This window comes from Amblyomma mixtum, chromosome 2 (genome assembly GCF_055824585.1).
Source record: "Amblyomma mixtum isolate Tamu chromosome 2, ASM5582458v1, whole genome shotgun sequence".
NCBI lineage: Eukaryota > Metazoa > Arthropoda > Arachnida > Ixodida > Ixodidae > Amblyomma > Amblyomma mixtum.
The window spans coordinates 70,876,976-70,900,640 of NC_143013.1; the positions used below are offsets into that span (position 1 = coordinate 70,876,976).

Here is a 23,665-nt window from a genome sequence, read left to right on the forward strand (position 1 = left end):
GATGCGTGTGAGCTCGGACTTGCTATAGAAGTAAGCGGTAGTAGGAATTTTCCCATAGCCCGGTAGTTGTATTAACTCGGAAGTTCTAATTTTTATTTTTCTCTTCTTTAATTTCGTTCGTAATTCAACTCTCTACCTCTGTATCTTAACCTTATTTTCTCTTAATCGTCATCTCCCTGCCGTTCTCTTCGATCCGATGTTCGCCTCTTGCGCGTGAAACTATGGGTAACTTCAATTGCATGGCGACCCCGGTTCGCCTAAATGATGAAGGATGGGATGTAACATTAGCATCTGGAGATCCAGACCGAGTTCTGTCAGCCGTTCCTCCAAGCGATTGATGTCATTGGAGAGGACACGTTAGGAAAGGACGACTGAGAAATAGGGACGAAAGGGCGAAGGGTGGGCGTCCCGCACCAAGAAACTTTGGAAAAACTACATCTCGGGCGGTGTCATTTTTTTCAGCGAAGTAAGTTCTAGAAGTGCGTTGTGAAATTATACTGCCCCTCCAAACGCTCCTTATAAATCCTCCCTCGGTTTTAACCCCCCAGCGGACTTGGACGAGCTAGGTTCGTCGTAGGCCGACTGTCTTTTCTGGCTTCTGACGAGTCCAGCTGGTCGAGGGTTTTATGGCACTCAATGGAACTCTTTGGACGGACCCGACTTGCCTTAAACCATGATGATGATGATGTGCGGTTTAAGGCAAGTCGGGTCCGTCCAAAGAGTATTCGTGGTTTCTCGACATAATGCTGCACGAGTACTAAATGATCATTTTGGTATCATTTTCGACTAAAAATGCGTCCGTTAGGGTATTAACAAGGCACTTCGCGTAGGCTATAATTCAACTGTAGTCGTGACAACACGGCGCATTTCAGTTTCATGAAATACCCCCGTGAGAAGGCTACAATCGTGCTGTAGTTCAGCCTCGTCTTTTCTATAACCGAAGTGTACCGCGTGACGGGGTGCAGCAGCCGCTTCTGGCCCTCATTTCGCTGTAGTGCCCCGCTACGAGAGCTCTGTTTGAAACGCTACTTACGAAATTCGACTCACATGTCCGGTCTGACACTGAGCACACCACGAGAGAAGTGAACCACGCTCACCAGTCGCGTGCTCAGACTTCAAACCACAGGGGTGAAGTGGACTGAATGAGATCGCCTGTGCCCCCCCCCCCCCCCCCCCCCCGCCACACGAGCACACACACACACCAGCGGGTGCAGAAAAGGTGCCGGCGCAATCTAACAGTTCTCAGCGGCACGCCTCGACTCGTCGCCTTGGCATGGAGAGGCCGGTAAAGCCAGCACAAAGAACACCGCACGCACGCGACGCTCGATCACGTCCCGCAGCAGTACGCTACCGAAGCGGGCCCCACGCTCCGTTCCTTCGACATCCACGCGTCGTGCGACCCGTCAACCAGTCGACGAACGCGAAACCACCGCGGCGCTCGTAAGTGCGCGGCCAATGCGTTCGCGACGGCAACGTTCAACCGCGTCATGATACGCTACGTAGACGACTCGCGTTCCGGCAGGCCGTCTCGTCGTGCAAGCGGGGCGGGTCGCGCCGCTTCAACGCTGCGCTAAAACTGTCTAATGAAATGTCGACCGCATATGCGAGCGCGCCCGATGCGAAGCCAGATAAAGCCCCCAATCCCTGCTGCTAGCACAAATATCTTTTTGTACTCTCGAAGATCAAGACAGACTAGAAGAAAGCAAACGCTTGAACAGCAGTTGAGAAGTTGGGGAGAGGCGAAATCGGAGGAAAGAAGACAGCGGGGTACGGGAAAGGGCGAAAGAGATCACGGCGTTTACCCTCCCTCGCGCTCTCCTCTTCTGTCTGGCCAGCCAGTTTCGAGAGAGAAATTGCGCGTTGCTTTGCTTTATTTTCCCCCCAGCGCTTCGCTAAACGAAACCGAGCGATGCGAACAGCCGTTTCGTTTGTCCGCGTCCTCCCAAGAACACGACGGCGGCCACGAGGCTCGCTTTGTTGGCCGCGGTGCGCAACCGCGCAATTGGGAAACGACGCTAATAGCCAGGAAGAAATAAAGTATTCGCAAAAAAGAACGCCACGGGTCGGTGAAAGTGAGAGCGGCGGGGCACTGCCCACCTACAAGTTCGGACAAAGTGACCGGTTCAGTGGAAGCTGCCGTGCTCCCTTTCCCCACTCTCCTCTCCTTCTTTTCGTGGCTCCCTCGTTCTTCTGCTTGTCAACGCACCGTTTTGTCTTTCTTTCCCCCTCCCCTATCCTTTCTCTTTCCTCCTTTCGTTTCCTGTCTTCCACGGCGTGTTCCGGCGAGCGAGAGCGCGGACGTTGTGTCGGTGGCCCCCGAGCGTCGCCGGCGTACCGTACCGGCCTCACGGCTTTAGACCGAGGTCGTGAGAGTCAGCTAGTGCGATCGGGCGTCCGGTTAATTCTTCTACGTCGACGTCCTCGTCTTCCCTGGCCAGCGAACGCCCGTTGCGAATGGGAACTTCGTGAACAGTACGCAACAACATCGAGAGACGGCGCATTGTTCAATCCGAGCGGAGAGGTGAATCGGACGGCTCATCGGACAGAGCGCCGAGGCTCGCCCCCATAAACGCGCCGTCCTCATCCTGTGAGAAAAGCGAAAATACGAAAGACAAAGCCGCAGACCTTCGGAGTCCGACCAACCCCGTGCACCTTCCGAGGAGCAATTCGTGCATTTTGTTTCGCTGGTGAACGGTACGGACCCAAGAGAGAGAAAGCTCGCTGGGCGTTGATTACGGAGCCACTCAGAGACTGCGCGCCGCTTTGGATGCTGTGTCCGCGAGGAGACTATCTTTTTCCGCCGGTGAAAGGGCTCGCTCGCTCGCTCGGATCTACGTTCTCCCAGAATCTTCGGGAGTGATCACCAGGGCGATCACCGTCTCTGTTCTCCTTTCTCTTGGTTGTAACCTGCTCGCACAGAAGACGCTTCGATTTAGTGAGTTTGTGCGCGGGCATCGGGCGTGACTGCCATCGTTATGGATTGGCCAAACTTGCAGGTGAGTTTTGTCATGGTATTAGATACGCCTCGCAGGGTATCAGTGCGCACGCTTTTTATCTCACGCGCACGTGGATTAGCGTATGTGGTTTATAATCTGCTGCTGAAATGAGTGCATACGAAACAATCCTTGATTACGTGCTGGGTAGATTACATTGCCGTTTCGCATTCTCGCGAAAGAGTGTTGCGGGAACGGTCCGTATCATAGCGATGCAGTCATTGCTCGTAATGTCAACAGGTCCTAAATTAAATGTGTTTCCCACTGAAAACTTTAATTAGTTCGCCTCGAGTTCATTCCTGCCTTCGATCTCGCTTACCTGCAAGTCTCTACAAATGTGTTTCGAGCAACGCACGCAAAGGTTAGTAAAGCCTTCCTGCCAGTATTGGTAGATGGATGATAGATGACAATCGACAGAGACGCAAACGCATTAGCCGCACGATGCCTGAATTTGGACAGCTAACACCAACGGCACAGTGTCCAAATATCGGTAGCAGCCGCTTATGCAGTCGCGGATGGGTACTGCTTAGCTAATGCTTAATGATTTTTTACGGGCCAAAACAATGCTACGGGTTATGAGGCTAGCCGACGTGGAGGGCTCCTGGTAAGTTTAGAACACTTGGGGTTGTTCACCATCACACGACTACCTGGATCACCTGCCCTGAAATTTCGGTACGCGGGCGTATTGTTTTCTCTCGCCCAACGAAATGTGGCCGCTGTTAAACGGATTTAACTCGCCACCTCGCCCTCGGCTGCAAAACGTCATAGTCACTCACCCACCGCGGTGGATGCAGAGAAGCACTGCTGCTATATAATTCTCAGCCCGTCGCACACGCCTGATAACATCTCCCTGGGACCGCGAATGCAAAACACAGCATAGCAAAACAGCTCACTGGTAGTACAGTAAAGATTGTCGATGTAATGCCTGAAATTGCCCTCAACAATTCAGAAAGTTACAGCTACTGCTATGCAATCAATTTCTCTATTCATAAGATTATTCTTACGTAGTATTAGTGGCGGTATTTTTGATACTGCTGGCAGTCGCATTGGAGGTAGCAGTAGCAGCAGCAGTAGGGGCAGAACTAGTAGTAGTTTTATTAATAATAATAGTGGCTGCTGTCCCGCCGCGTTGGCTCAGTGGTTACGGCGCTCGGCTGCTGACCCGAAAGACGCGGGTTCGATCCCGGCCGCGGCGGCTGAATTTGATGGAGGCGAAATTCTAGAGGCCCGTGTACTGTGCGTTGTCATTCCACGTTAAAGAACCCCAGGTGGTCGAAATTTCCGGGGCCCTTCACTACGACGTCTCTCGTAGCCTGAGTCGCTTCGGGACGCTAAGCCCCAATAAACCAAATTAACAGTGGCTGTTGCATTAGGCACATGTGCGGGACGGTTTTTGGGAGAAGGCCCAATGTAAGTTGTTCTACTTGGGAGGAGAGAGAGCTGCCTCCCCTTGCCTACGTACTTGCTATAGAAGCAATAATTATTGATTAGGCGTGCAGCGGCGTCTGACGCCATAATACTACGAACACAGGGTAATACGAGTTATTTGCGGCTGTAAAATGTAAGGGGTACTATTTAAAACCAAGCAAAGGCTAGTAGGAGAGAGTATCAACGATTTTTTTTAATTGTAACTAAAATAACTACAATATATCGCAATGTCATTAAGAAAATGAACACTTATGTGGAATCAGCGGCTCATCGCTGAGTATGAAGGCGTTCTCGGTGTATTTTAAAACAGAATTGTATGTCGTTTTCATTCATGAGGAACACATAATTGATATTGGTTACAAGTGAAAGTGCACTTTCATACTGCTCGCAAGTGAGTTGGTTCACGTCCTGCAAAACGAAACAATAGGAGAGAACACAGCGTAAACATTCTCTCTGTCTTCAGGTTCTCGTTAATTTCAGTAATAGCTTCACTAGGAGTAGTCTGCTGTTTTTTCGTGAAATTGCGTTCACACTGCATTACTGATAGGAGTGAAAATTTTTTTGCTGTCGCCTTCTTGGTGGCCGGAAAAGAATCTCGATTATCTTAATAGCCTGTCCCAAGGTATTCCGTGTTTCAAAATAAGTAGTTTCATTCGTTTTCACTTCTCAGTTTACAAACTTATCGCCCTCGAAAGAGTAAGTTAATTCGGCACACAATCATGCACACCTACAGCCTTTCCGTGAAATAGTTTCAGGCAGCCTTGCAAGTTCATTTAGCGCATGTGGGGAAGAACTCTTGGTTGGTTGGTTTATGGGGTTTAACGTCCCAAAGCGACTAAGGCTATGAGAGACGCCGTAGTGGAGGGCTCCAGAAATTTCGACCACCTGGGGTTCTTTAACGTGCACTGACATCGCACTGTACACGGGTCTCTAGAATTTCTCCTCCAAAGAACTCTTGGAGAGCACAATTTGTGTGTGTGTGTGTGTGTGTGTGTCTGTGCGTGTGCTTGTGCTTGTGTGTGCGTGTGTGTGTGTGTTTGTGCGTGTGTGTGTGTGTCTGTGCGTGTGCGTGTATGTGGCTGTGCGTTTGCTTGTACATGTGTGTGTGTCTGTGCGTGTGCTTGTGCGTGCGTCTGTGCGCGTGGTTGTGCGCGCGTGTGGGTGTCTGTGCTTGTGTGCTTGTGTGCATGTGTGTGTGTGTCTGTTCGTGTGCTTGTGTGCGTGTGTGTGCGTGTGTGTATGTGTTTGTGCATGTGCGTGCGTATGTGTACTGTTGTGTGTGTGTTCATGTGTGCCTGTGTGCGTGTGTGTGTATGTGTGTGTGCGCGTGTGCCTGTGCGTGTGCTTGTGCGTGTGCTTGTGCGTGTGCTTGTGCGTGTGTGCGTGCGTGTGTGTGTGCGTGCGTGTGTGTGTTGCTGTGTCCGTGTGTGTTTGTGTGTATGCGTGTGTGTGTGTTGCTGCCATTCTCAGTAGTCTTAGCCGAACATCACCCTGATATTGCGGCAAAGTTAACTTCTGAACGAGCACCAAAATTGACGGCGAAACAAAACACCAAATATGACGCTATAATTTCTGCCAGGGGTCTGTTATACGTGAAAATAACTTTTCTAAACTGCAACCTGAGTTTGAAGCCCATAGATCGGGAGTAAGCAGATGCCCTCACATCTTAGACCACTTGACAGTCTCTTTGTTTAAGTATTATTTGTTAAAGGAGTTAGAAAATACGTGTAGAAAGAACATGCGTTATGTAAAGGGATGTTTAATATGCGGCGAACTAACGATGTGGGCGTGCACTAGCATAACATAAAATATTCAACAAAGGCGACGCAGTGGAAAATCGTCATGGTTCCCAGCACTGAAGAAAGTGCCAAAGGGGTAGGAAACAATATGTCAACAATGATAACAAGACTGGTGGAAAGTTTCTTGTTTTTTTTTTGTCATAGGTTTCCTTGAGCTGGCGCATCATTCTTTTTAAAAAATCTGCGTCAGAAGCGCATTTTGTTACAATGCGCTTTCGGAGAAACGCTATAGATTCGCAGATTTGTTTCCCTTATCCGCTATTTATTCGAATGAAATTTCAACCAGAAAGAGACATCAAATCACTCTAAACATCCGGAAATTAACTCAATTATCGGCTTGCGAACAAGTCAGCATCAGAGAGTATCAGTTCAGCTTGCAGCGCTTAGATCATACGCTTCATTTAAGTTGATATTATTGAACCAAATGAGGATTTGACAAAATGGCGCACAATGGCAGCTGTATATCACTTGGGTATTTGATGGACTGCACACTCCACGAAGAAAAGTGAAGACCATTTGCGAGCTTTAACAGCTACCTGTTGACATATAAAGAAAACTACAGCATCTTTACAACTGACGCCCGTGCTCACTTCCGAAATGACGTCACGAATGGGCCAAGATCATACCATAAAAAATGCCGTCTTTCCTTTTTTCCGGCCATTTTTTTTTTTTACTGCCGAGGCCTCATCAATGAGCAGCTTCGACAAAAATGTCTTAGTACATGGCGACAGGTGCATTTTACACGCTCACGCACAGAGGCCGTGCCAAGCCTGCCAAATTATGCCCAGTGGTAAATGAATTCGGTGCATAGAAATCAGATCTTGGGGCAGAAGTTTTAATAGCACTCAAAACAAACATTCGGCACAAAAAGCCATTACTACACAGCAAAATATACCTCGCACATGTGAACCCCATCAGCCCTTTGAGGCGCCACTCACCATTCCACTTGACAAAAGTTATTTTTCCGTATATATACTCAATTCAGACCTCAGGAGAGGGAGTTAGCCTGCTTTACAACGAATTACACCAGCGGTGACTACATTTGCAGTCTGCAACAACTTTCGTAACAGCTGTCACAGTGGTTAAAAATTGCAGCATTGAAACACCGCGATTTTTCTAATGAGTAGCAGAGAAAGCAGGATATCTACATTATTAATTTCAAAGCTGCACATGACGTCACAAAAGTAAACAAAAATTAAGCTATCGCGGGTAACAAATCTTGTGTCCTCAAAGATGGCGGAGGACTGTACTATTGAGCTCACTGTTTTCATATTTATTACGCACGGCGTTCGCTAGTCGATATAAAAAAAAACTGCCTATTGGGACCTGAAGGGCGTTGAATTCGTCTTAAACAAAAAATCCCTGCTAGCTGCTGCATACTCGAAGAAAAAGCTGATAATTTGCAATGTTCACAACACTGCACGAAGCGCCTATAAGCTTTAACAAAGTTATCACCAAAGTTAGCGGCAGTAACTAAGACAGGCAAACCATTTGCTAAGAGTTATGTCACGGTATGTGAGGTTTGCGGTCCCACGGCTACTTATGGGCTACGAAAGATGCCGTACTTTAGGGCTCCGGATTAATTTCGACCACCTGAGGTTCCTAAACTTGCTCTGACATCGCGCAGCACGCGGTGGTTTTTGCATCGCGCCTCCCTCTTAATGCGGTTGCCGCGGCCAGCATTGTATTTATCTCAAGCCTAGGAAATCTTGACAAACGCGTTTAGTTTGCACTCTTGTCACTACGTGCCACGTGGCGCTGAACACTCAAAATCACCGCGGGAATTTCGAATCTTCGGTATATTCTATTCCATTTTCTATGGCCCCTGGAAACAGTTGTGAGCGCAGGAAGCATTTTATAGATCAGATCTTGCAGCAATGAAAAAAAGTCGGCCTTGATAATCACCTTATCCGCACGCAATCTCTCGAGACCCCCTTGTTTTCTCAAAGTTACAAGTTTAAGATATCCACACTGAGTTAAGCAGTGTTCTACACTGGCGGTCAACATTTGACACTATTGGCATGTGGTTGTCGACGATGATTTTCGGGCCCGAGGAGCACCCGGGTTCGAACAAAGCCGCGGCGGCCGCGTTTCGAATTAGGCGAAATTCCTCTGGGCTGTGCGATGTTAGTCCGCAATAAATACCCTGGTTGGTCTATATTACTTCGAAGCCGTCCACTACAGGGCTTCTTTCTCTGTTAGGGCTTTTATTACCTCTTTCTTCCTTTCCCTGCCGGCATAGCTGAAGTGAGTGCAGTAACTACGCGTTTCCTTTCTTAATGAACAATTTTCAAGCGCCCAAGGATTACCACGATGTCAGTTTTTTCAACAAACTTTTTCCTGAAAAGTTGCTTTAACAGCTACCACTTTAAATGGAGCAAATAGCAGCACTAACAAAGAGAGATTGAAAGGTGAGAGATGGAAGTGCGCGAAAAGATATCGTGGAAAAACTTTGAGGTACAAACATGCACGCGGAGGCTAACGAATTTCAGGACAATGCAGCGAGCTATGGAAAGGAAAATGATAGGTGTAACATTAAGAGACAGGAAGACGGCAGAGTGGGCGAGAGAACAGACGCGGGTTAATGTCATCCTAATCAAAATCAAGAGGAAGAAATGGGCCTGTGCAGGGCATGTAATGCGAAGGAAAGATAACCGACGGTCGTTAAGGGTAATGGACTGGATACCAATACAACGCAAGCGTAGCAAGGGGCGGCAGAAAGTTGGGTGGGTGGATGAGATTAATAAGTTTGCGGAGATAGGGAGGCCGCAGCTGGCAAAGGACAGGATTAATTGGAGAGATGTGGAAGAGGCCTTTGTCCTGCAGTGGGCTAATGATTAGCCAGGCTAATGATTTTGATGCTAATGAGGCTAATGATGTTTTTGAGGCTAAGTATGGTGCATCGCGCAGCACACGGCCGTGGCCGGGTTCGAACCCTGGAATCCTGGCTCCGTGTGGCATAGCAGACCAGAGACATATGCTCCTACAGCGGACCTCTCCGCCTTTCTTGTGGTTCTCTCTCTCTTTCATGGAGAAAGGAAGTGACAACGGTGGTTGTCGTTCGCTCCGCAGCTACCGTTGTCACTTCGTTGCTCTGAGAAAGAGAGAGAGAGAGAGAGAATACTTTCATCACAGGAAAGGCGGATGGGTCCGCTGTAAGGACAAGACTTTGGTCTGCTATGCCACACTGAGACAAGGAAGGGAAGAAAGTGGTACAGGAGAGGAAAATAGATCGAGGCTCTTTTATTTGTTTTTCCATTTGTGACGTATAATTTTTTCAGCTACCAGCGGCATTAGTTGCGCATTTTTGACGTGATTTAGAGAGCGTCGTGGGCCTTCTAAGGTGTGTCGTTTTCACTCCTCAAGTATCGTGGGAGTGTGCAGAAATTGTTTTGAGAGTGCGAAAATAAAAAATACCCTGGTACAAATAGAACAAAAATACACAAAAATGAGCACTGTTAAGCACATATTTCACAGAAAATATGCTCGGGTGCGGAGGGGGGGGGGGGGGAGTGTTTGTATTCGTGTGTGTGTGTGCATGTGCGTGCGTGTGTGTGTTTGAGTGTACCAAGTTTCAAAAGAACTACTCCCACTTTCGGCAGGCTACGATTCATACACTTGTACATTAGTGAACATGGGGCATAATTAAATGACAGTATTTTCAGTAAAGTCTGTATTTAGCTAAATATTAGGTGGCTGTCACTTTCTACCTGACACATTCCACCACTCAGTGAGGAAAAATTGCTGTTTTTTTTTTCGCTTGTATGTGTCTGTTTATGCAGCCGGTGTGACACAAACAGCTACATACTTCAAACAAGAAATAAAAAAGGCCACCATATGTGCACATGTAGCCTACATGGTTTAGCTCCCAGATATCGTAAGCATGCTGTCGCTGTGATTAAAGGAGTGCTCTTGTGTGCACGCTCTACACCCCCCCCCCCCCCCCCTTTCTTTTTCTTCTCGCTGTACCTCGCTCTCGTTTTCCGTGGTACGGCTGTCACTGCGAACGCCCGCTTAATACGGGTGAATGAGTGACCGTGCGTGACGTGTGACGCATGGTTGCGCTTTATGTGCACCTACGCTACCCCACTCCTCACCCTTATCCACAGCTAGTAATCAAACAGGCACCAAGTTTGCATTACAACAGAAGTAAACGTCCGGCAAACTTTATAGTTGCTTGTAAACTTATTGTGACGGCCACTTTGCTTCTATACAATACTCCATATTGCCATGGTCTCAATGACTTGTTTACGTCTGTCCCACACATGCAGCCGGTACTCATCAAGCCTAATGATGTGCGGCTCCTGAAGAATTTATTTTTATTTTCTGCTCTTTGTTTTAACGGAGCCCATAGTATCCTGCTTCGCCGAAGCATGGCACTGTGAGCACAAGAAAATGCTTGTTCTACCAGGGAAAAAGAAATCTTTCTTCAAGTATTAATATTGTCTTCATTGCGCTTTAAGTGCGACACGCTTCAATTCAGCGCGAAACACCCACACTTTCGTTTTAACATGAAGTTGAACAACTCTGGCGAAGGGGTAACGAAGGCTGCATTGGATTCAAAGGATTTAACTCCGTGTTTTCCAGTGTGGTCCTGTCTAAAAATCTCATCACGAATATTTTTCTACTCGTAAAAGGCATATGCTTATACATAATAAATCGCCCACGGTCCTAATTACCATGAAAAGAACCACAATTTATGATAAGTCATATCAGCTGAAAGCTTCATTTACTTTCTTCTTCAGTCGGCCTCTCGAAGTCTTGATAAGTGCCGCACACTCACGCTGATAAAGCAAAATTCAAAGGCTTTTCCATCACTGATGCAGGTCGGAACCAAAAGTACAACTAACTGTTTAACCTCTCGTCCCCGCTCTCAGCATATTTATATTTTCCCTTCCCTTTTCCACCAGTATGCATTAGCAGGCCAGAGGCCGTCACTCCGACCGACCTCTACACCCCTCCACACATTAAAAATATTTGTCTCTCTCAGTCGTCCGCATTAAAAGACAGGAGCTCTTCAACGCTTTTTAATAGTTTAAACTCCCGGAACTCAATGGGGCAAAGGCAGACCGTGACGTCAGTGGAGAACTAAAATTTTTCCTCTAAGACTCTGGAGCTTTAGTGTAGCATTGTAGAGCTCCACCCCGTCCTCATAAACCAGCATTGGCTGGTCCTACTGAGGCATCTGTTACAACCGGCATCGTCGCTTCGGCGAACGTGGTTGTTGCGACGCGCATCTGTTCTTTCAATCTTTCCTCTCACATCTTTCAACTCTCCTCTGTGTGCACGTGGCAGCGATTGTGGCTCAGCTCGAGCCAGTGGGCAGGCCCGTGCACTTTTCATTCTTCATTAAGTCGCAACAACAACAACAACAACAACGGGGCGTCATTGTGGCTCAGGACTACAGGTATAGCCCCGGGAGGTTTTCTTTGGTTTGAACTAATGGATTGTGATTAAGTCCCTCGCTTCAGTGTGATGGAAGACAAAGTTTCTCACGGCGGACCCTGCGTGGTCAAAGGAACGAAACGGGCGAGGCAGGCTGCTGCTGAGAAAGATACCATTTTCCTCGAAGAGGCTCAGATCAAAGGCGAGATCGCCGGTTTGATTTCTAGGCCATGGCGGCCACATCTAATGGGGTGGATACGCGGGAGATTATGGTGCATGATAAAGTGCGCCGCTGATTGTAGAAATAAAGCCGTAACTTTCCTCTACGGCGTCCGAAATGACACTATTTTCGAGATAAAAGGCCAGCTTTTCCTTTTTTTTTTTGCGTGTGTGTGTGTGTGTGGAAAAGTTTTACGAGCTCCCGGCTAGGTTTAAAGGGAAATGCAATTAATGCCACCGACGCCAGTGCAGCACACCCCTCTGTTCCACTGAAGCGGATCCTTCGTGGACTCCCAGCACCACCTTGATAAATCGCAGAGGCACAGCAAAATTGCTTTTCATTTATCAGATCAACGCTGTTCTATATATCGTCCTTGGTTAATGGACATAAGATCATATCCTTCCATAAATCATATCCTTCACAGCTTGTTGCTCCCAGTGCACTTCAAAAATAGGGCATAGATGATCTATAAGCCTGAGAGTGGGAGGTAGTTTAGAATGCACACTAGCAATTAGAACGGCGCATGCTTACTCATCGCTTTTTATACCGATATTAGCCTTCATGTTACAGAGGCAACAGCCAATGATAGTGAAGAAAAAAATAATTGAACAGTTTCAATATGCCGCTCCAGAGTACATCTCTCATGTATCGCATATATCCCTATATGCCATTTGTTGCACGATGCCCAACTCCACTGAATTACCTTAAACAACCTGACGTTGAACTTTGAATGACTTAGTTGATGCCCATCATTCAATAACGCTTACCGTCCAAGAATCAGTGTATTACGAAAAAGACTTCCTTTTCTAAGTCCGAATATGGTGTTTTTATCCAGTGCCCACTGCCTGGCTCGATTTTGGTCACATTCACGTCTACATCTAAAGCAAGAGAATAATTACAGCGCCTTATTGTTAGTATCGTAACGTGTAGCAGATATCGGTTAATTAGTATCGTAACGTGTGTTAGTTACTTGTAGGACAGGGTTAACTGAAGAGATATGGAAGAGGCCTTTGTTCAGCAGTGGGCGTAGTGAGGCGGATGATTATGATGACTCTTAGTACCGCGCAGCCGCGTTCCTCTGTAGTTCTGATTTATAAAGGGAACAGCAAATTTTTCGCTTGTTCAGTGCTCTCAGCTTTTCTTTATTCAGGACTTCTGTTAGTTTCTGGGAGAACGCAACTCCTCGCATCGCGAAAGTTGCTAAGTGTAACCGGCCGAAAGCCTCAGTGTAGTATTGTACACTGTCTTCAATACAGGCGCCGCGTGTTCTGACTGTTACAGGTCGCATGAATCTCTCAAACGCAATGCAGGCTATCTCAACGTGACTCACACTGGTTGCTTCATGTATGCTTCACCTCCCACACCTTCCATAGCCAGCCAACTTAATTCTTCATTGACACTATCACGCCGGCTCTGCCATAAACTTCTGCGTTCAGACACGATGCGAGCCAAGTTTTTATCACTTCCTGTTGCCCCACATCACCCACGTACGATCAACCATCCTGCTACGCTCAACATCAAACCACCCCCTTAATTCTCTGACAGAGATCAGGCGTATAAATAAAGTTATCCGGCTTCTACTGAGTGCCAGCTTCTAAAACCAAAACTGCATTCCTACATTTTATCGTCCCCAGCGCCCCCTCTTTCGAACTCGCAACCTCGTTGAAACCCGGAATGCTTCAAAGCCAGCAGAGCGGCGCTAACGATCCCCACCGTAGGTGTATCCCTCGCCTCCAAAGTTATTGCGTCGTGCGGGCAATACAGCGCGCGTCAGAATTCCGCCTTCCTCCGACGCGCAGCCAGCTCATTGTGCATGCGGCGACCACCTGTATCGTCGTCGTCGTCGTCTCCGTACCCTCCGAGAAACGTGTCCACATCTCCGACGAGGCGGCGCGCATTTCAAAAGGCGCTCCTAATTTCTGGGCCGCTCGTGATAGGGGCGACGGCGGACGCGTCAGTGAAGAAAATGGGCTAACACGGTACGCATGCCGCGCCAGCAAGCGTGCGTGCGTTCGCATGCGTGCGTGTGGTGTATGTGCGTGCGTGCTCCCGCAGTGTCTCCCCCCGACAGCGTGGAGATTGGGAAACACTCGGGGCGCGGGCGCGGCTTTTCTCAAGGACTCGGCTCGTGCCGCCGCCAAGCGCATGCACTAAAAACGGCCACCAAATAAACGGAAACGAGTTGGGCCATCGAGCAAGGACGACGTCCTCGCTTCGAATAATGGCTCCCCCGGCCTGTCGGTCGAACCATTTCTACTACGCCTGGTGTAGTCACGCCGCCCGTCATTCTGCGGTTTCGGCAATGTTGAGTTCAGCTTTGCGTGGCACACAAGGCACTCTCGTTGTGTTTCAGCGTTCAGTCGGAAAGTACACTTCGGAGGCGTAACCTTGCAGCACGCCTCGCGCTAGCCAAGCAGAGCGATTTGTCACGATTGCCTAGCAGCGGTTGTTTGTTTCGCGGGCTTTCAGTTAAACAATGTCGATGGGCGTCATTGAATCACAGACCCGCGGCAGCAAAACGCGGCGGAGACTAAACAGACTAGTATACGTTCAACAGCCTGCGTCGAATCTGATTGGTTTGATTTGTTTATGGGGTTTAACGTCGCAAAGCTACTCAGGCTATGAGAGACGCCGTAGTGAAGGGCTCCGGAAATTTCTACCACCTGGGCTTCTTTGACGAGCAATGGCATCGCGCAGTACACGGGCCTCTAGAATTTCTCCTCCAAAGAAATTCAACCGCCGCGGCCGGGATCGAACCCGCGTCTTTAGGGCCAGCAGCCGAGCACCATAACCACTGAGCCACCGCGGCGGCCTCTTCGAATCTGGGGTTACCCTTGTAGTCTACATTTTTGTTCTTTAACCATCAATAACGAACCCTTCGTCCGCAGTATTCATACTCAACGATTATAGACGAAAGCAATTTTGAACGGGAAAGAGTTCGTGAACGTAATATTTTATATATTGTAAGATTTGGTTATAGCAATCAATATATTCTTAAATCTCCCGTCGACAGGTTTGATTTTTTTTCTATTAACGTTTTAGTTATCGTCAAATGCATTCCCCATTGATTTTCTGAGGCAGTCTTAACTGCTCGAAGCGAGCGATGAAATAACTTGGAAAGGTTTAGCTGTACGTCGCAAGAATTAACCATTACCTTCAATATTTCCATAGCAGTACCTTACATTTTTCGAATATTCGAAAATTGTGTCCAAGAACATTGGACATTTATGCATTGGCTTGAAGTGCTCATTTCTTCAATTGAATACCAAATACGCATGCGATCCTGAATCTGAACAAGCGCTTCGGACGCTTCTAGCGTCCTGTACGAGTCTGTTTAGCATCAACCTTTTCCTTGGTCGTTTATTTCGGCTTTATATCCTGGTGAGGTTGTGCGTTTCGCCCGCTACCGATCCGATGCCCCGTAGGTGTGAGTTTCTACGATGCTTTTACAGTGGTAATGTGTTCGCATACACACGTTAGTGTTGTCCAAACTATCCATTACACACAAAAAAAAAATTGTTTCGAAGCTTGTTGTTGCAACCACCTTTATTTTTTTTTTTTTAATGCACATAGTTCCCGAACTGACGTCTAATTCCTCAAGTGCCTGCTCAGTCTCAAGCTGGCTTCTCTACCGTGCCGATCTGGACGAAGGCTATACAATTATAGATACGAGCACAAACCAAGGTGCGGTATATCGGTTAGACTAGGCTACAGACCCAAATTACACCCTTTGTCAATCCTGCAGAGCACTGTTGTGGCGCATAGGGCGTTAACGTCTAGGTAAAACCTTTGCGCGCACGCAGCGAAGGCATAGCAATACCAGCAGTCACTGCTTACTCGGTCGCGTTTAGCCGTCTCAACTCAACCAATTCGTCAGTCCAAGCAAGGGCGAGTATGCCCTGTAACGCCGACGCGGCTTCGAGGTGTTTCTCCGCCACCCATTCATTTCCGTGACTTCCTATACACACACGAGCCGTGCGCGCCGAAACCATGTACCGGAACACTCCCCGGCGTTTCTAAGTTTGTCCTCCGTTTGACAGCCTTTTGACAGAGCATAAATGCGACGGAGACATGCGAGAGCGTCTCGATGACGTTTTCTCTTCGAGGGCATACGTATACCGCAGCAAACACTCTCGCGTGGTTGTCGTCTGCACTGAAGGAGACCGACGTTCGACGTCGCCGTGACCCACAAATCAGGCGCCAGTCGCGGAAGAGGAGCCGGGGTAACATACCGCGTGCGCGCGCTTCTGCCGGGACGTCGAAAGCGTGTGCGGGAGCAGTGGCGAACCGGTTTCTCATTAAAAATGACGGCTTCTGCGACTACTGATTGGACCGGGAATAGCACGACGCGTCTTAGCTGTTGCTGCTTTTGTTGTTCACTGTGCTGTGAGGCATCACGCTATGCATTCATGAGATCTATCAGCTTGACCCGTACGTACAGAGAGGTATGGTCGTAGGGGGGCTATGCAGCAGCGCACCGAATACAGGTGGATCCGGATGTTGCGGATATGGTTTGGAGGTAGGCATTTTGGTGAGCAAAAAAATTGTCCGCGGTTTGACCAATGGCCATCCCGAGTATAATTGCGGAAGCAACGGCGCGGCAATCGCAGCGGCAGCGGCATCTCAGGGGGCACTTTGACTGCCTAAAGTGCGTAGAGGCGAAAGCGTTTTCCTCACCGCTTTGACTGCCTCTGTGGCACTGGTGACGTCACAGACAATTAAGTACTAATTACTAAGTAATTACAAATTACTCATTATTGGTTAATTAGTGATTCATGACTAAGTACTAATTGACTGCTGATTAATGACGCTTAAGCTTCGCCTTTAGGAGTGGAACGCTACAGCGTGTTGTAACGCTGCCAGGCAGTCCACGGAACGCCACTACCCGTTCAGCGCGATGCCTTGCCCTTTGAACGCAACGCTTTTTGAGAAATGGAAATGGCGCAGTAATTCTCTGTCATCTCGGTGGACACCTGAACCGCACCGTACCGGGAGGGAGGAAGTCGGAGTGAAAGAAGAAAGAGAAAGAGGGGCCGTAATGAAGAAAATGAAAATTGTATTTGAGGAAAGGAAATAACGCAGTAACTGTCTCACATATCTCGGTGGACACCCGTCATCCGTTTGTAGTGGAAAGGAATTAGTGGGAGTGAAAGAAGAAAGAGAAAGGGGGGTCGTAATGAAGAAAATGAAAACTCTATTTGAGGAAAGGAAATTACGCAGTAACTGTATAGTGCCTAGAATATACTGTATATTCTAGGCACTATAGTAACTGTCTCACACTCGCTCCTCGCGCAAGCGCATTTGGGACTCTACGGGGCTCCGCGAAATCGCTCACACCTAGCGTAGTGTTGCCGCAACAAAAATGCCGCGTACCGCAAAATGTAAGGCGGCTATATTCACAGTGTTGCTTGCTTTAATGACTTCTCAGTAGATTGTGTAATTCACTGAACAACCTAATTGTTCTTGAAACAAGAAGCACGGCTGTCTAGGCATCGCTTTGTATTGTTCTCACAATCTCAGGTTAACATTTCCTGACTGCTTTTCATTCCCGACAAAGTACAAAGTTTTACTGCTCGCCATACAATAATATTATGCGGCAAATAAATATGGTTCCTGCGGTTAGTTAAAGCACGACCATTCCTACATGGTCATAAAAATTCAAAGAATTGCTGACCTTGAGAAATACCAGCATTTTACAGTGGTTTAATCAAGTGTTCGCAACGCTGAATCACTGCATGAATACTGTTGTAAAAATCGCACAAAAATATATTTCCCTTGAAACAAGCACGAAACTTCTGCGCTTTTCCCATTCCAAATTGATTCCCTGCACAGAAAGGTTATTGTACGTAGATGCAGTCGCATTCACTGATAACTAGAATGCAGGTCCCATGGTAACAGTTCAGCATGATCTGAACAGGAGCACGCTGGGAACTGACAGGATAAGGTTTCTTCGAATATTTGCTAATGTTTAATTTTGTTCATCGCGGTGAATTGTCCTGAAAGTCCCAGCAAATGGTCGTCAAAATTCATGTTCACTCGAACAATTCCTCTCCTAAGATATCTCGGCACTGAGCGTATTATGGCTTCATGCCAGCTTAACGCACTATGAATCATGGTATATGCCAAAGGAATTGCTTCGATCGAAGGTACCAGCGATGCTCAGGTGTTAACTTCGTATTTAGGCAGTGAACAATGCCTTCTATTGTTTTTGTGGCGCGTGGATGTGTGCAGTTCATTCAGAAGCAAAGGCAGCGATGCCTGCAATCAGTTACTCGGAATGAAAAGATTCTCCTGTCTGTGTATTCGGTGGTCTGCATTGTACTCTTATCTCTGTTCATCTTGCATTTCAGGCCGCTTGCGTCGTCGCGCTGACTGCAGCAATCTTCATCATCAGTCCTGGGACATCCACTAGGGCTCATCGATCACGGGTACGTTTGTACAACTTTGAAATTCATTCCGTCGCCGAGATGTTAAAGCATTTTTTTGAGGCGGAAAAGTTCGGTGAAAGAAATTCGCTTCGTGTGCTTTCGTGAACTTTTTTGCTTTTACGTTTTTTAAGCATTTTGTGGTTCTATTGCTATCGTTTGTTTCCCACCCGTTTGACAGCAGAAAATCTCTCGGCTGTTAATGCACACGTTCTGACACGTACACACTGAGTTCAAATCTGTAAACTATGGCATACGAACTGAACTCAGTCGATAAAGGTTTGGTTGATAAGCTTCGTCTAAACGGTGGGTGTCATTAACAACGTCGAGTCACACAGGCAACCAAAGGGGATGCGGAAGAAGGCACATGTAGTACCGTGTCGCTTAGCCAGGCATGCTCTGCGATCTGGATGCTCATCGGTACGCAAGCTAAGCCGCCAATAAGCCTGTAGTCGAGGCGTCAGCCTGGTTCGGCAACGCAGGAAACATGCAGTGTGGCCTCCATTGCGTTTTGTTTGATATCCACGACAAACCTCACGAGAAGTGCGACTGGTTTATGGGCTTTTTCTTGATGCGCGAAAAATTTGATGTTGTGTGGTGTGACGTGTTTGAAGCCCTACCTTTCCTCCGTATTAAATATGGTGTTTGCCGTTTCTTTCTCTCTAGCATCGCTGAGTGGTGCCAGCGAGTTGTGCTTTACTTTCCTGCCAGCTACACTGAGTAGTTCTCTCGCTATGCCCGCCACGTCATTTATTTTTCTGCGCACAGTTTCTGTGCGTTTTCTTTGTTTCTGAAGCAGAACCATAGGAGGTTTGTCAGCATCCCTGCATGTCAGATGGACCAACTTTACGCTGATGTCATCAAGATTCAATACTAAATATAATGCAGTTAATCGCGAAAGCAGCTCAAAAAAAAATAGTCCTACGTTTGCAGCGTATGCGAACATCAGCGCAGTGGATCTCCGGCCAACTGTAACAGTTCTAATGCCTCAAACTATATTCGTTTGAACCTGTACATTCCGTGCCAAGTTGTGACTGGATAATTGAGAAACCAGGCAAAATGATTGGCAAGCCATTTGTCTGTAAACTATTGAGCTGTCAGTAGGTAGGTGAGAAAGGGGTTGCATGATTTACAGGGAGCTGATGTCTCGAAAGGTTCAGAAAGGTTCATCAAAACAACTACACGATATGTTCTGCCTCTCCCCAAAGCAACGCTAACTTTCCGTGAAAAATCTAAGCTGCTTACGAGGGCAGCTGCTTAAGCAAATTGGTATTGCAATCTTAAGTGTGGAAAGTCCGAAGTACACGGGGCCATCCATAGGCGCACAGGCGCTTTCCAACAATTTTGAAATGGTTGCAAGTCGCGCATCAGGCCATTCTAAACGCAAGTAGGAGGGGTCATATCAGCGTATACTGCTTCGGCGCGTGGTCACCAGCCTTTTGTGAAGTCGAGCTTACGCTCAACTTACCGAACACTCAGACATGGCACAGCTCGCTTCCGGTAGTTTTGAAAGACCTGATTGTTTGAGCAGGCCGTCGCGGTCGGCCGCTGACGAAGAACAGCTTACAAGGTGCAACAAGGTTTCACCGGCTTGCGAACTGTTTACTAGCTGCCGGAAGTCAAACAACAGGGACACGTCCTTTTTCCTGGGAATGCCAACGCTCCGCCTAGTTCTGTGACAGCAATGACAAGGTTTTGAACGTTTTATCGAAAGCAGCTCCCTAATCGCGAGGAACATGTCCGAACGCAAGAAGCGATCAGGTTAATGGAACGCCGTTTAACCTCAACAAACCATGTCAGTGCAGATGGTGAAAATATTTTAATGAAATAATTTAGGAGATTATAGCGGCGGGTGGAGCTCTCAGTCCGGAACTCCACTGGCGTAGGCTGCTGTCCGCGCTCTGTCGATGAGTTCTTTTTGACTCGTTTCGTCCGAGCTGGTCAGAGCTGCCTCCCACCCCTCCTGCGTTGGCTGGTTATTGACAGTGACCCCCTTATTTCGTTGGCAGGCCCATACCATATGGTACAGGTCCGCCTTCTCCCCGCAGAATTTGCAGTGTGAGTCAAATGACTCCGGGTCTATTGCGTGTAGTCTTCGTGGGTTGTTGTAAGTGTTGGTCTGTAGCTTTCGGAGGTGTACCTTTGTTCAGTGTCTTAGCCGAACTCCCTCTTAAATGATCCGCTCGCTGTCAGTAAAAACGAGTGGAGCGCGTGTATATGAGTATATGTTTTCGCATTTATTGAAGATAAGAAATTTGTTGAAAGAGAAAGTTTTACCGCCAAGTTTACCATCGGCCTACTCTCAAATTATTAAACAATTACAGGAGTCAACAGCCCAGTGGCGTTCTTGTAAGATAAAGCTATAATATCACGCAAGCGCGGACAAGTCAAGACCAATGTTCTCACCCGGTTAATGGAGCAAGCGGTCCGCATTATCTATTTATTTATTTTAATTCCTTAATGTGAGGTGGCCACTAATAGCCATAGGCCTTTTACAGGGGTGCCCTCAAAGCACAGAAGGAAAAAAGAACAATAAAATTGATAACAAAATAATAACAAAATAGCATTGAAAACGATGGAGATGACGACAATGGATGATAGAAACAGCTAACAGTCAAAAGATGTTGGAGTCCCAGTGAGCACGACAGGTTACTCGGAACCTAATATATATATGCAGTAAGATGAACCATGACAGGAAATTTTATCAATGCGCATACGGCAGACACGTTTTTTGAAACCGTACAATCGCTCAAAATGAATTTTGAAGATATATATTGTGATGCCCCATATTCAATCTATGACTGAAAACTGCGTATTTGTCATCTCCCTATACTGCGAAACATAACATCGAGCCATGTCTTATTTGCGTCATTTATCGCAGGAGGTGCAAACGTACCTGGTCATCCACCATCCTGCAGTCAAGGGGGCACCGGGCGCCGGTGGAGGTCAGCTGGTGGGTGCCACCGGCGGGGGCCATCAAGCCGCCGCCTCGACCAGCAGCTCGTACGGCTACCAGCTGCACAGCGAGACCACTCACCACGTGCCAGTGCTCATCTCCACGGGACACATACCGGTACTGGCCAGGGCCCCGGCGCACAAGACGTACGTCACTGTGCAGCACCTGCACCATGCCGTCCACCATCACCACCAGCCGCTAGTGCTGCTTCCGCACCCTGCACCAGTGAGTGAGCCGTCTTACAGCCAAACTCCGGAGTCACTGCGGCAGCTATTGGGTGCACCATTCTGGTAATGCCGGCCGGAACCTGCAGCGGGACAGCTGTCTTGCGCAAACAATAATTATCCACTCCTGCTTGTTCTGTCTCGCGTGTGTCTTTGAGGCTAAGCTGACAGAGTGCACGGGTGAGAGTTTTGGTCAGAGGATTGTCACAATCTAAGTTAAGTGTATTTTTGCGGGACTGATACTGTTTCCAGTTCCCGCGGCTTGCTAACGTTACCCGTATCTTTGTTTCTGATATTGCAGCTTTGTTAAACCCTTTATAAAACTATGACTTGGTAGTAATGAAAAAAATATACTTTTTTGTGGCAGTACCCTTACAATGCCCTTCCTTTATGATATAATTTCCCTATCTTTCAGGCTCCCACTCTCCTGTCAGCATTTCTCGCGTGTCATAGGATGCAGGGGTGGTCGCAGCACAGCGAAAGAAGTGCACGCAATCTTTGAGTGATCAAAGCATGAGATCTGACTTTAGTATTGTTTGCTTGAAGGCCTACACGCTCATGAACGCGCTCTTGTACATAAAAATAAGCCAATGATGACGTGCAGTATTATAGGACACAACAGAATATACAGTGAAGTAACAAATATCACGAAGGATGCCTTGCGAATCTCATGACCGCCCGACGTGTCTCCATTTGGTGGTCGAGGAAGCATGTGTGCATGCAAGTATTCATCAATCATGAGTTTGGCTTAAGTACTACTCAAATCATCTTTATTTCGCTGTCGGCCTCCTCCTCCGCAGCCGGCAGCTAATATATCCCCCCGGCATGTAAAATAATTTCTGTATACTGCAAACCTTTGTCAGTTGTTATATAAATATCAGTATGCGCAATGCCCTTTCGTGGAACATTATTTCGTGCCTATTTCTTTTTTTTCTGGATCCATTTGCTCTCCTGTTTGCCTCTAACTTGTGCTGTTTTTGAGAACAGAAGCGACATGCATAGCTTGTTGGCTATCAGCCTTGACATCACAGGCGCTATAGCGATCAATGGGCACTATCACCTGCAAAATACGACCACCTTCTTATAACTTTCATCAAACGAACTGGCGTACTTGAAGTGTCTATGCCTTGCACTTTGTTTACTTCAGAGTTTACACAGCTCGGAAAAACGACGAAGTGGAAGAACAAGCAGGACGAGACAAGCGGCGGCAACAAACTGATTTATGGCAACAAAAAAAAGAAAACGTGGCAGCACAAACTAACAACGCTTACAAAATAAAATGAACTCCGCCAGAAAAAAAAAGAACAAATGGGGAGCGACAAAAACACTGCGTCAGAAAAGCTAACCGACCAGGAAAGTCCGTTGCTGGGTTTGCATGTGGCCTTCGAAGGCAGCCATTCTTTGTCGCGAGTCCTGCAGAACGGCGCGTTGACTCAACTCTGCCCAGTTTTCTTTATGTGGTCCACGTGCGTTAGCGCACCCTCCGTACGACTCAGCGGCAACGAAATTGGTTCCTTGGAAGGACACACGTAAACCTAGTAATTTGCTTATTGGCCGGTTCGCTTTTCTGATGCAATATCTGTACCATTCCTTTCTGCTGTCTATTTCACTCTGTATGCCTTGTGATTTTCTGTTGTCATCTCCTTATATTCCGCTTTCCCTGATAACGCCGGGGCCGAACATAGACAGGGTGGTGTGCTGCTTCAATAAATCTGATGCTAATCGGCTTCTTTCTCGTACTGCTTGTTCCTGTACTTCGTCCTTTTTTTGTTTTTTGCGCGCGTTAAAACCGATCATGAACTAACACACTCTCCAAAGGATTTCTTGATCACTTTATTGCATTAGCACCTTGAATCACCGATTTTACCTCACCGCAGGTTCACCACAGGCGGCGCGAGCGGCTGACGGCTCAAGGCTCGAGCTTCCGCCAGAAGCAAAACCCGTACGTGCGCCTGCCCGACTACCCGGCCTACCCGGAACGCAATGCCGCTCTCAGCCTGGAGGAAGACACGCTGGCCGAAGCCGAAGCAGAGCCCAGCCTCAAGGTGTACACTGCGGACGCCGAATACCCGCCACTCAACATGCGCAACCGGAGGAAGCTCTACTCGCTCGGTTACATCTACATGCTCGACTTCCTCGAGAACTCATATCTCAAGCGCTGAACGTCCATTGAGCGATGCCAGGGTTCTAACAAGGTTGGATGTATGCCGGTCTTGCCTAAACACATTTGCATGA

The 23,665-nt window shown here is 47.6% G+C and overlaps 1 protein-coding gene across 1 annotated transcript; it reads left to right on the plus strand.

Annotated features, from left to right (window-relative positions):
- Nucleotides 1-1,554: 1,554 nt before the first annotated feature.
- Nucleotides 1,555-23,665, plus strand: LOC149359688 (uncharacterized). Its single transcript, XM_089569108.1, has 4 exons — nt 1,555-2,996; nt 18,176-18,253; nt 21,132-21,431; nt 23,308-23,665. The coding sequence occupies exons 1-4, from the start codon at nt 2,976-2,978 to the stop codon at nt 23,590-23,592; spliced, it is 684 nt and encodes a 227-aa protein (XP_089425234.1). The 5' UTR covers nt 1,555-2,975; the 3' UTR covers nt 23,593-23,665.